The 13692-nt window shown below is 45.2% G+C and overlaps 1 protein-coding gene across 1 annotated transcript in view; it reads left to right on the top strand.

The window, feature by feature from the left end:
* Window positions 1–13692, top strand: part of LOC147683763 (arylacetamide deacetylase-like) — a 209792-nt gene that overhangs the window by 25445 nt on the left and 170655 nt on the right. The window contains exon 2 of the mRNA XM_086944132.1: window positions 11906–12128. Within this exon, the coding sequence (XP_086800258.1) occupies window positions 11906–12128 (223 nt within the window). The remainder of the gene's footprint in view (window positions 1–11905; window positions 12129–13692) is intronic.

Here is a 13692-nt window from a genome sequence, read left to right as displayed (position 1 = left end):
GGAACAGTCCAGTCTGAACTACCAAGCCATGTCTTTCCCAGACCGCAATCAAGCATCCAAGGACCGGTTTCTGGCTGCCAGCCTTCATCAGCCTGGATAGCTTGACTCCAGTGGTGTGGAGAGCCTGGGACGCACGTCTGAGCATACCCAACACACTCGGGGTGAAAATTGCAAAAAACACAGTTGATGGACAGAATGTAGAACAAAGTCATACATTCAACCCCAGTACAAGGATCTGGGCCTAAATACATCGTTTTTTTTCACTCCACACCACCCTGGGTTAGACACTGGCTATATGCAAATCAGCTCTGACCCTGTGCCTCATGGGAACAGTCCAGTCCGAACTACCAAGCCATGTCTTTCCCAGACCGGAATCAAGCATCCAAGGACCGGTTTCTGGCTATCAGCCTTCATCATTCTGGATAGCTTGACTCCAGTGGTGTGGAGAGCCTGGGACTCACGTCTGAGCATACCCAGCACACTCGGGGTGAAAATTGCAAAAAACACATTTGATGGACAGAATGTAGAACAATGTCATACATTCACCCCAGTACAAGGATCTGGGCCTAAATCCATCGTTTTTTTGCACTCCACACCACCCTGGTTTAGACACTGGCTATATGCAAATCAGCTCTGACCCTGTGCCTCATGGGAACAGTCCAGTCCGAACTACCAAGCCATGTCTTTCCCAGACCGGAATCAAGCATCCAAGGACCGGTTTCTGGCTATCAGCCTTCATCAGCCTGGATAGCTTGACTCCAGTGGTGTGGAGAGCCTGGGACTCACGTCTGAGCATACCCAGCACACTCGGGTGAAAATTGCAAAAAACACAGTTGATGGACAGAATGTATAACAATGTCATACATTCACCCCAGTACAAGGATCTGGGCCTAAATCCATCGTTTTTATGCACTCCACACCACCCTGGGTTAGACACTGGCTATATGCAAATCAGCTCCAACCCTGTGCCTCATGGGAACAGTCCAGTCTGAACTACCAAGCCATGTCTTTCCCAGACCGGAATTAAGCATCCAAGGACCGGTTTCTGGCTATCAGCCTTCATCAGCCTGGATAGCTTGACTCCAGTGGTGTGGAGAGCCTGGGACTCACGTCTGAGCATACCCAGCACACTCGGGGTGAAAATTGCAAAAAAACACAGTTGATGGACAGAATGTAGAACAATGTCATACATTCACCCCAGTACAAGGATCTGGGCCTAAATCCATCCTTTTTTTGCACTCCACACCACCCTGGGTTAGACACTGGCTATATGCAAATCAGCTCTGACCCTGTGCCTCATGGGAACAGTCCAGTCCGAACTACCAAGCCATGTCTTTCCCAGACCGGGATCAAGCATCCAAGGACTTGTTTCTGGCTATCAGCCTTTATCAGCCTGGATAGCTTGACTCCAGTGGTGTGGAGAGCCTGGGACTCACGTCTGAGCATACCCAGCACACTCGGGGTGAAAATTGCAAAAAACACAGTTGATGGACAGAATGTAGAACAATGTCATACATTCACCCCAGTACAAGGATCTGGGCCTAAATCCATCGTTTTTTTGCACTCCACACCACCCTGGGTTAGACACTGGCTATATGCAAATCAGCTCTGACCCTGTGCCTCATGGGAACAGTCCAGTCCGAACTACCAAGCCATGTCTTTCCCAGACCGGAATCAAGCATCCAAGGACCGGTTTCTGGCTATCAGCCTTCATCTGCCTGGATAGCTTGACTCCAGTGGTGTGGAGAGCCTGGGACTCACGTCTGAGCATACCCAGCACACTCAGGGTGAAAATTGCAAAAAACACAGTTGATGGACAGAATGTAGAACAATGTCATACATTCACCCCAGTACAAGGATCTGGGCCTAAATCCATCGTATTTTTGCACTCCACACCACCCTGGGTTAGACACTGGCTATATGCAAATCAGCTCTGACCCTGTGCCTCATGGGAACAGTCCAGTCCGAACTACCAAGCCATGTCTTTCCCAGACCGGCATCAAGCATCCAAGGACCGGTTTCTGGCTATCAGCCTTCATCAGCCTGGATAGCTTGACTCCAGTGGTGTGGAGAGCCTGGGACTCACGTCTGAGCATACCCAGCACACTCGGGGTGAAAATTGCAAAAAACACAGTTGAAGGACAGAATGTAGAGCAATGTCATACATTCACCCCAGTACAAGGATCTGGGCCTAAATCCATTGTTTTTTTGCACTCCACACCACCCTGGGTTAGACACTGGCTATATGCAAATCAGCTCTGACCCTGTGCCTCATGGGAACAGTCTAGTCTGAACTACCAGAACCCGGTCCTTGAATGCTTGATTCCGGTCTGGGAAAGACATGACTTGGTAGTTCGGACTGGACTGTTCCCATGAGGCACAGGGTCAGAGCTGATTTGCATATAGCCAGGGTCTAACCCAGGGTGGTGTGGAGTGCAAAAAAACGATGGATTTAGGCCCAGATCCTTGTACTGGGGTGAATGTATGACATTGTTCTACATTCTGTCCATCAACTGTGTTTTTTGCAATTTTCACCCCGAGTGTGCTGGGTATACTCAGACGTGAGTCCCAGGCTCTCCACACAACTGGAGTCAAGCTATCCAGGCTGATGAAGGCTGATAGCCAGAAACCGGTCCTTGGATGCTTGATTCCGGTCTGGGAAAGACATGGCTTGGTAGTTCGGACTGGACTGTTCCCACGAGGCAGAGGGTCAGAGCTGATTTGCATATAGCCAGTGTCTAACCCAGGGTGGTGTGGAGTGAAAGAAAACGATGGATTTAGGCCCAGATCCTTGTACTGGGGTGAATGTATGTCATTGTTCTACATTCTGTCCATCAACTGTGTTTTTTGCAATTTTCACCCGAGTGTGCTGGGTATACTCAGACGTGAGTCCCAGGCTCTCCACACCACTGGAGTCAAGCTATCCAGGCTGATGAAGGCTGATAGCCAGAAACCGGTCCTTGGATGCTTGATTCCGGTCTGGGAAAGACATGGCTTGGTAGTTCGGACTGGACTGTTCCCATGAGGCACAGGGTCAGAGCTGATTTGCATATAGCCAGTGTCTAACCCAGGGTGGTGTGGAGTGCAAAAAAACGATAGATTTAGGCCCAGATCCTTGTACTGGGGTGAATGTATGACATTGTTCTACATTCTGTCCATCAACTGTGTTTTTTGCAATTTTCACCCCGAGTGTGCTGGGTATACTCAGACGTGAGTCCCAGGCTCTCCACACCACTGGAGTCAAGCTATCCAGGCTGATGAAGGCTGATAGCCAGAAACCGGTCCTTGGATGCTTGATTCCGGTCTGGGAAAGACATGGCTTGGTAGTTCGGACTGGACTGTTCCCATGAGGCACAGGGTCAGAGCTGATTTGCATATAGCCAGTGTCTAACCCAGGGTGGTGTGGAGTGCAAAAAAACGATGGATTTAGGCCCAGATCCTTGTACTGGGGTGAATGTATGACATTGTTCTACATTCTGTCCATCAACTGTGTTTTTTGCAATTTTCACCCCGAGTGTGCTGGGTATACTCAGACGTGAGTCCCAGGCTCTCCACACCACTGGAGTCAAGCTATCCAGGCTGATGAAGGCTGATAGCCAGAAACCGGTCCTTGGATGCTTGATTCCGGTCTGGGAAAGACATGGCCTAGTAGTTCGGACTGGACTGTTCCCATGAGGCACAGGGTCAGAGCTGATTTGCATATAGCCAGTGTCTAACCCAGTGTGGTGTGGAGTGCAAAAAAACGATGGATTTAGGCCCAGATCTTTGTACTGGGGTGAATGTATGACATTGTTCTACATTCTGTCCATCAACTGTTATTTTTGCAATTTTCACCCCGAGTGTGCTGGGTATACTCAGACGTGAGTCCCAGGCTCTCCACACCACTGGAGTCAAGCTATCCAGGCTGATGAAGGCTGATAGCCAGAAACCGGTCCTTGGATGCTTGATTCCGGTCTGGGAAAGAAATGGCTTGGTAGTTCGGACTGGACTGTTCCCATGAGGCACAGGGTCAGAGCTGATTTGCATATAGCCAGTGTCTAACCCAGGGTGGTGTGGAGTGCAAAAAAACGATGGATTTAAGCCCAGATCCTTGTACTGGGGTGAATGTATGACATTGTTCTACATTCTGTCCATCAACTGTGTTTTTTGCAACAATCTAGAATATAGTCACGTCAAAAGGGAAAGGTGTGAAAAGAGACACACATTTATATGAAAAATACACTCATCAGTAATTGTATTTTGTTTGCAGATCATAGTTAATCAGCTTATAATCATGTCGGTATATTTTTCAACATGTTGTCACTCACCCAATTAGTGTGGGGATTGCACCTCACCTCACCTGGCTGCAGCTCAGGTAGTGAGGAGCACCGCTCTGTTATGAAAAAACACATATGTACGTGAGCATTCAACTGTTTTTCCATATGGAAGTAAAATCAACCCCACTGATCAAATTCCAAAAGGCACTGACGATCATATACAGTGTCTTATTGTACATCATGATATCGACATTTCTCATAGATGGTTAGAGTCTCACCACTAACTGCCAGACAAATTAAGTTAAGCCCTGCTGCTTCCACTTCAATGATCAGATCAGGGAGAAGCAGGGAGAAGTAGAGGGGCAGAAGGTGGTTAAAGCGGTATTTCAAACAAATATTACTGCAACACAAATGCGTATCGTGTCATTGCAGAGCACCGCGACCCCATGTCCATGCAAAACATAGAGATTAATATCAAGCCAAGTAGTTGTTTGTTATATAAGTCACTACTCGGACGAGTGATTGTTTGTTATTTTCCGAAAGCACTTGTCTAGTTTGTATCGCTCGAGTCTAAAACTCAGTTTCCTGCTTTGCAACGCGTGTAAACGGCAAATATACCAAAAAAAAGGGCAAAACCGTTAGTCTTGCACACCTATCCGTTGGTGTCTCCTGGCGTTCCTCTGCGCTTGACTGGGGAGGCACCGAACGGATGAGGAGCGGCTTATTTTTTTGCTCACCTGATCACACAAAGAATGCTGGACTATGTGGATTAAAGGGATATAACATCAGCTCTCGAGAAATACTGTTGTTTCAATTCTGAATTAACAGTTAAGCGGATGCATTAATACAGGGATTAGATGGAATTAATTCACAATGCTGGATATGATCCACAATGTCGAATTTCGACCGATGCAAGCATTTTCGATTATTTTGAATGGGACACAAATCAATCTTTATCCCGGTTCTCACATGATCGTGTTTGGGGATGCTGGACTGTGTAGTCCAAATGGTGTAAAAAGGACTCTTAATAAAAACTGTTATAACGTTACAGGTTTGAATGTCAACTTGGAAAGATGTTATTACACTTACAGTTTGACTGTCAAACGAACCCATTTACCTTTCCTAGACCTTACCATTAGGTCCAGTGCAGAAGGCCTAACCTCTGAACTTTACAGGAACCCTATGTCAGGGAAAGGTTTTCTGTGTTTAGAGCTCTTTTCTTCGACTCCTAGATACTTCTTGTGTATTTCATGTCTTTGCTATTGTGATTTTGTATCCCCTTTTTGTCAGCATCTTCTCTGTGGGAAAAGCAACTTTACCTCCGATCCTATTTAAGAACACTGACAGCCAGGACAACCAACCACTGCACCTGGGCTCCAAGGGCCAGGTAAAATTGAACTGACTGTTCTGGCCTGGTCATGGGATCCTCACCCTCTCTACCCTGTGAGGGGGGAGAGCAAATCAACCTCTAAGTGACCGATTGTCACTAGTAGTTTTTGTTGCCATTGAATGCAATGTTAAATGACAGCTGTATTTAATGCACTTGTTTTCCATTGCTTTGGAAATTCATAACTCTGATTATGCTAAAAGCTTTATTTTGGTGTGTGTATTTATATATAATTATGGTCTATTTTTGTAATTGGTGTTGGATTTCTATTGATTCATCTCAATTACTTATGAGCCATAATGGTACTTTAAAAGGCTTACTACATGTCCCTCCAGTAAAGTCCAACTGCTCTTTGGCACACTACCTGGACTTCGCTAAGGATTTATTGTTTTGAATCCACAGATCATCTTTGAGGCATTATGATAATATTGCATGGTAAGACTACCTAACCATACCACATAATATTCCACTTTCGTACAATTATAATGACTGACTGTAAAGACCAATGCTTCTAGATGATGCAATATCTTCATTACAATAAACTACACCCCACCATTTCACCTATAGTGGTGAAATGAAATGAAATTAAATTAAATGAATTAGCATTTATAAAGCGCATGGTTACCCGAAGGCATCCCAGTGGTAAAGTTACAAACAGCTGTTAATGTATTGCTTTCAATAGTAATTGCATTACTGTCAGTGAGTAATAATTGCATTACTGGATAAATTCTGCCCAGAAAGGATTACATTTATAGTACGGATGTAGAGCCTTCCTATACTGTACTTTTTTTACTCTACTTTTACTCAGTGAGCCTTAAACATTCATATGGGGGTGATTTGCCCTCCAGGACCAATACCTCCGCTCCAGAAATGAAAATTAAATTTTTGTCAAAGCCATTTTTTGAATGCGTAATGATGTCAGCGGTGGCTCCTCTGCTAAGGCAGGGGAGTGTCCCCCCACAGGAAAAATAAAATGATAATAACACCATGTTATTATCATTATATTTTTCAGTACTGGCTCTATTGTGTTTCTTTTAGGTGCGGGCCGGTGGCCCACAGAGCAGGGGGAGGAGTGGAGGGCACTTTCTAAGTGCGCACGTTGGTTTTCCTGGCCGTCTTGGGCCGGCCAAACAGACAAGCGCACTTAGCATGTCCTCGACCCGGCTGTATTGGATAGCCAGGTGAAGAACATGCACAGGTTCCCACTACCTATCTGAGCACTGAACCAGGCCGCTCAGACCAATCACAATGCTGCTGTTGTGCTGATGACAGCAGCGCCAAGATTGGCTTAGGGGTGTCTGGGAGCCTCTGTGCTTCCTGCATCGACCAAATGACGTAGGAGAGGCAGCGGGGGGCAGGTAAGTAACATTTTCTTTTCTTTTTTTTAACCCCCCTACCATCCCCACCACTACTGCCCCTTAGCAGCCACTACTGGATGGTGTATGTAACACTGGGCAATATTTCTGCTGCAGTTGAATACATGGAAGTATGTGTTCCACGTGGTGTCTATGTTAATCCCTGGGGGGCACTCAAGATGTTTACCCATCACCAAAAGAATGGAATATTTCCCCTACTGTCTGCATTAATCCTTTCAAAAATGTGATTCCAAGTTATGCCGCGAATAGGATTTAGGGGAAAATATGTGTAGACGTTCTGGTCGGCTGGGATTACAATTTCTGTCTCAATCAATCATCAATCATGCCATTTATAAAGCACACTACATACCCGTGAGGGTCTCAAGGCGCTGGGGGGGAGTGTGCTGCTAGTGATCGAAGAGCCAGGTCTTGAGGAGTCTTCTGAAGGCCGGTAGGTCTTGGATCTGCCTTAGGTTGGTGGGGAGGGTATTCCAGGTCTTAGCGGCGAGGTGGGAAAAGGATCTGCCCCCAGCGGTCTTTCTTCGGATACAGGGAAGTGTGGTGAGGGAGAGGCTGGCAGAGCGGAGCAGGTGGGTGGGGTAGTAGAAGTTGACTCGTCTGTTGAGGTTTGCTGGGACGGTCTTGTGGAGAGCTTTGTGTGCGTGGATGAGGAGTTTGAAGGTTATCTTGTTGACGGGGAGCCAGTGCAGGTCTCTCAGGTGGGATGTGATGTGGCTGCGGTGGGGGATGTTGAGGATCAGACGTGCTGAGGCGTTCTGGATGCGTTGCAATCGTCTCAGGAGCTTGGCCGACGTTCCTGCGTAGAGGGTGTTTTCGTAGTCCAGACTGCTGGTGACAAAGGGCTGGGTGACTGTTCTTCTCGTCTCGGTGGGGATCCACTTGAAGATCCTGCGGAGCATTCAGAGAGTGTTGAAGCAGGATGAGGAGACAGCGTTGACCTGTTTAGTCATGGAGAGGGTGGAGTTGAAGATGATCCCCAGGTTGTGTGCGTGGTTGGTGGGTGTTGGGGCTGTTCCTAAGGTTGTCGGCCATCAGGAGTCGTCTCAGGCTGAGGGGGTGGAGCCGAGGATGAGGACTTCCGTTTTGTCCGAGTTCAGCTTCCGCCGGCTGTTCCTCATCCATTCGGCGATGGCCTTCATTCCTTCATGGAGGTTGGTTTTGGTGGTGTGAGGGTCTTTGGTGAGGGAGATGATCAGCTGGGTGTCGTCGGCGTAGGAGATGATGTGGTTGTGCTGTCTGGTGACATGCTCGAGCAGTGCCATGTAGATGTTGTACAGCATCGGGCTGAGGGAGGAGCCCTGGGGTACGCCGCAGATGATTTTGGTGGCAGTGGAGCGGAAAGGGGGGAGGCGGACACTCTGAGTTCTGCCGGAGAGGAAGGATGTGGACCAGTCCAGGGCCTTCTCTTGGATCCCGGTGTCGTGTAGGAGTGTTCATAGTGTGCAGTGGCAGATCGTGTCGAAGGCGACTGAGAGGTCCAGGAGGATGAGGGCAGGTATTTCTCCGTTGTCAAGCAGGGTCCTGATGTCATCGGTGGCGGCGAGGAGGGCGGTTTCAGTGCTGTGGTTGCTGCGGAACCCGGACTGGGACGGGTCCAGGATGCTGTTTACCTCGAGGAAGAGGGTCAGCTGTTTGTTGACGATTTTCTCAGGGACCTTTGCTGGGAACGGGAGCAGGGAGCAGGGAGATGGGTCGGAAGTTCTTAAGGTCTTTCAGGTCCGCCTTGGGTTTCTTGAGTAAGGCTTTGATCTTGGCATGCTTCCAGCTTTCTGGGAAGGTTACTGTCTTGAAGGAGATGTTGATTACCGGAGATGGGGTGCGATAGCTGTGCTGGCCTTGTTGAAGATGTGGTGAGGGCATGGGTCTAGCTGTGATCCGGAATGGATGGTGTTCATGATCTCGCTGGTGTCCTCATCGTTTATTCTGGTCCATGAGAGCAGGTGGTGGTCGTGGGGGCGATGGTTGTTGAGGCGGTCGTGGCGTTGAAGCTGTCATGGATGTCGGCGATCTTTCAGTAGAAGAAGGTGGTCAGCGCGTCGCACAGGTCTTGCGAAGGCGGAATGTTGTTGGTGTTGGAGCTGGGGTTGGAGAGTTCCTTCACGATGTTGTGTGGACGAATTTGTCCCTGCACTTTCCAAACCTTTGGATGTGTGATGGGATAAAGCGTATGAATGGGATGTTGACTCTCTAGCCTAATTCATATATATTTTTTGTTTTCAATTGCAGTAACTTTACCTCGTGCGAGGGGAATTACCTCCACACGGACGAATATCTATATGTTTTGATCCCCGTGAATTGACCAATGTAAGGTAATAGGGGGTGTTTCGACTGGGACTGATAGAAGTCCTAAGGAAGACTGGTTTGACCCTGTATTTGGGGGCATGTTGGTACGGTCGAAACATGTTGACAATCACAGCAGTTTAAGGAGGGGTGTTAAGAGTACCTAGTTAGCTCTAGACACGACCATCCTTCACGATTTTAACCCTGGCAGGGGGACCCTCAAATAAAGTTGGAATATAGGATACCCACGAGTCAGTTTTAGTCACTTTTTCACTGCACCTTGTCTATCACTGTTCCCAGTCACTTGATTAGCACCTATTAGGACTATTTTTAAGTTGTTTTTCTTCCCATTACCTATGCTCCATCATGTGCTTGGCTACAGCAGAGTGTATTGTAAGCAGACCCGATGATGAAGCATGTCACACACATTTGTGTGTGAGTGAGATCAGTTTTTTACAACATTACAATTTCTAGCCAGTATTTCTACACAAATGTACCTCTATTAAAAGCTAAACACAACCGCATGGAGAATAACTGTACAGATCAGGTTGTATTCCTCATAATATACCCTTTTCCATGGGGCTTAATGCACAAGTGTATCACCTGCTCTGAACAGGGCGGCTAGTATAAGGTGGTAGGAGAGGAGGGAGGAGGAGGTATGGGGAAAACCGTGTCTAGTATGGTGAGGCATTACTTGCTCTAACTGTGTCTTTCCTGAGGATCAGGCGGGGTGTAGGGATTAGGAATGATCTGCAAGGTTATTCTACCTGCTGAATTCTCGGGCTAGTTAAATTGAGTAGTTGTTTCTGCACCTGCTAAATGCAGGTGCATGAGCAACAGTTGACTCATGATGAGCCTCAGTGCTAAGCTTCTCTGCCAAAGGTTTCTTCCAGTATAACCCCTTCTACTAGCATAATTCTCTGTGGGAAACCATACACATCTCTGACTGAAGGTGTTCAAGACACACGCCATCATTGTGGTCTATATGATGCACATTTTTTACTGCACAGCAAGAAAACCTAAGCAAAGTTAATGAAAAAGGAAATCTTTGTTTTGTGTATTCGTGAACATGTAAGAGAAACATAAAGATGAATATTAAATTACATTGATGTTATAGTGTTCATTTTAAACACCATGCTCCTTTTTTATATGTTAGCACCTGTAAAATATTTTATAAAAGCAGTTGTTAACTGGTGGTCCGGGGACCCCCAGGGGTCCACGACGCCTTCTTAGAGGGTCCGTGACTATGTTGAAAATTAAATATTATTTGTCGGTTCATACATTATGTATAAATAGAGAAGCAAAATTAAATGTAAAGGAATTTGAAATTGGAGGCTAAAAATGAAGTTGATATCATTAGTTTTATGGAAGCAGTGTAAGTACAACAAACCAAGGGGCATATGTACAAGGGGATATTGCCACCAGAACATCACTTTTAGCAACGTTCTGATGGCGATATGCCATTCTCCATATTTACAAAGCAGTGTTGAGCCACTTTTTGTGGCTTAACGCCGCCTTGTAAATATGCCCTCTTTTCACGCACCACTTAAGCGTGAAAGGGATGTGCAATGCGCATTGCTGAGGGCATTCCACAGCAACACCCATTGCTTGTTGACGCTACCCCAGATTGACACAACTGGGGTAGCGCTAAAAACTAAGGCCACGTTATACCTGGTCTTTGAATGGCGATACGAGGAGACATCACAGTACGAGGAAAAATTATTAACTTCTTCTTGTTTTTTGCTCTTTCTACGTGTGCTGTTTTCTGCAGCACCAAATTGTCATTATTTATTGTTTATGTGCAGGAAGGTGTCCCTTCCTGCATATAAATAATCACATAAACAATCGCCTCCGCAGTGCCGGCACCCTAGCTAGCACTAGGCAGCCGTTTTAATTCCAGTGCTAGGGGAAACACATGGGTGGCACTATATTTTGTAATTACAGCGCATCCCTTTGTTTTGAAAGTGGCGGGGAGCGGCAATTCCAGACTTGACATAACACCACGTGCCGGTATTTACTTGCATATATACCCTCGAATTTAATAAGGTTGTTGTATGGCCTCAATGAAAGTATTGACCAAAAGAGAGCATACATTAGGAGCCAAAGAGACCACGTGATGCAACAGTCTAGAATAAAAAACCTAATTTAGAAAAGCTCCAATCTTCCCATTAGAACTAAAATTTCGATTTTTCCATTTGTGTTTCTATGTTTGTTTTTAAATTAAATTCAATCAAATAGTAGAAATTGGTTAGGGCATTTCTCACTTCCAGTAATGACTCTGTGGGGTCCCTGGATTTCAGGAAGGATTCAGTGAAGTCACAGAAGTCAAAAGGTTAAGACCCACTGTTTTGGAATAAAATCAATCAATAAACAAACACAGAGGCTAAGGTATATCTATTGCTGGCAGATTTGTATGTGAATGATGATAAAACTCTATAAATTCATGTGTCGAACTGAAAAATAGTAACATTGTTATTTTATTGGGAAAATCCTGATACACCACCATAAATCTTGAATCGCAGATATGTTTACCTATTACAAATCACGTTATTGTATTTGTCGCCTAATAATGATCTACTTCAAGATTACAATTATTTTACCCCTAGGTCGAATTTTTTGAGATGACTGGGATATCACATTACGTGGACATTATGGCTATTCTCATGTCTTCTGGAAAGGTTCATCCAAAGTCAGATGAAAATCTTACAGTGACTGTGGAAACATTTAATAAGGTTCCGGTTTGGTTATATGTTCCAAAAAAGTCATCGAATACAAGAAGGAGAGCAGTGATTTATGTCCATGGAGGTGGTTGGTGCTCGGGAAATCCACGTAAGTATTAAAATTCAAACAAAAAATGACAATACCTAAGGAAAATAGTGTAATATTGTGTTGCTAATTTAAAATCTATTAAAGTGAAGCACAAATATTCCCTAATAATTTAATAACATGTATTATTTCCAATGTAATGCACTCCTGACAGGAGTATAAATGCTCAATGATTCGTTTTAAGCAACCCCGTGCATGTCAGTATTGTGGACAGGTGTGCTTGCACATGGACTTCATGACGTGCACACCAGGGCTGGGCACCCCATTCATTAAATATTAAACATTCACTCGTGCAGCTGATAGCTGTTGCCAATTCTCTACCAGATAGCCCCAAGTGATTCCGTGGCTCAATGAGTGTGTGCCAAAGGCCTGCTGGTCTAGCACAGGCACTCAGGGGGCTTTTAGGGCCAGATACAGAAGTACAAAAAAGAAAAAAATACAACACAAGAGACCTTCTCCATCTTTGTGCCCAGGATATGGAACAACCAACCCATCTTCACGATGATTGCCCCAGCCCTTCTCCCATTAAGGAAGGAGATTAAGACATAGTAGGCCCCCTGCATATCGAAACTAGAATATCGAGGTATACAAATATCGAATCCAAAATATCAAAAGGTAAGTTTATATCTTCAACGCCTAACCACCATGACGTACCAACGTACCATGACAATATACAGATTTGCGGAGTTAGGAATAGTAAATCTACACGCACTTACCTTGCGATATTCTGGTCTTTGATATTTTGTCTGCAATATTCTTGTATCTCAATATCCTTAGCATCGATATTCAGTAATACAATTGAAGACACATACCTTTAAAGAATACTGCTTTATGATGCAGTGGCAGTCCACTGCAGCAGGTGCTACCACTCCAATCACACAATCACTATGTATTTGCCTTGGTCCCTGTACAGTGCTTTCCTGCCTTTCAGCTAGGTTAGTGCCATGAAAGTATCACATACATACAAGCATGCATTCAAAGTAACACGTAAGCTATGGTTTTAATTGAAAGCCTCAGATCTTTTGAGTTTATTTAAGGAATCAATTCCCCCATTCATATATCCATACAGTGGATCTATTTTTTTTTTGTCCCCACCAACATTTTTATGATGCACGGAACTTAAGTGAGATTCTATAAATTTCGCATGGCTGCCATTTCACACAATTCTTGAGTGTGAACTGGAAAGGGGAATGAATTGGGGAGAAAATCTTGCTGCAAACATTTTCTCCCAAAATCGTTCCCCTTTCCAGTTTCTCACAATACTTTTTAATGAATGCTCTTGTGATCACATTTTCGAGTGAGATACTTTGAAGACAATTATATGACAATCTAGGTAATTTCATGCACTTGCCTTAAAAATGTATACAATTTTGCAAAAATATGTAGACATCCATACTTATAGTCCTTTCCGTCTCTGAAAAATGTAACCTGGGCATAGATTGCTCCTTATTCAAACTCGAAATAACTCCTGCCCACGTGCCCTCAAATACCTCTCCCGTCCCTAAAGTTCCATTCAGCTCACAAAAAAGCCACTTTAACCATCTTTCAGGAAACTAAATTGCACACC

This window comes from Lissotriton vulgaris, chromosome 11 (genome assembly GCF_964263255.1).
Source record: "Lissotriton vulgaris chromosome 11, aLisVul1.2, whole genome shotgun sequence".
Lineage (NCBI taxonomy): Eukaryota > Metazoa > Chordata > Amphibia > Caudata > Salamandridae > Lissotriton > Lissotriton vulgaris.
The sequence above is the reverse complement of the archived record's forward strand: the minus strand, read 5'-3'. Positions and strand labels throughout refer to the sequence as shown.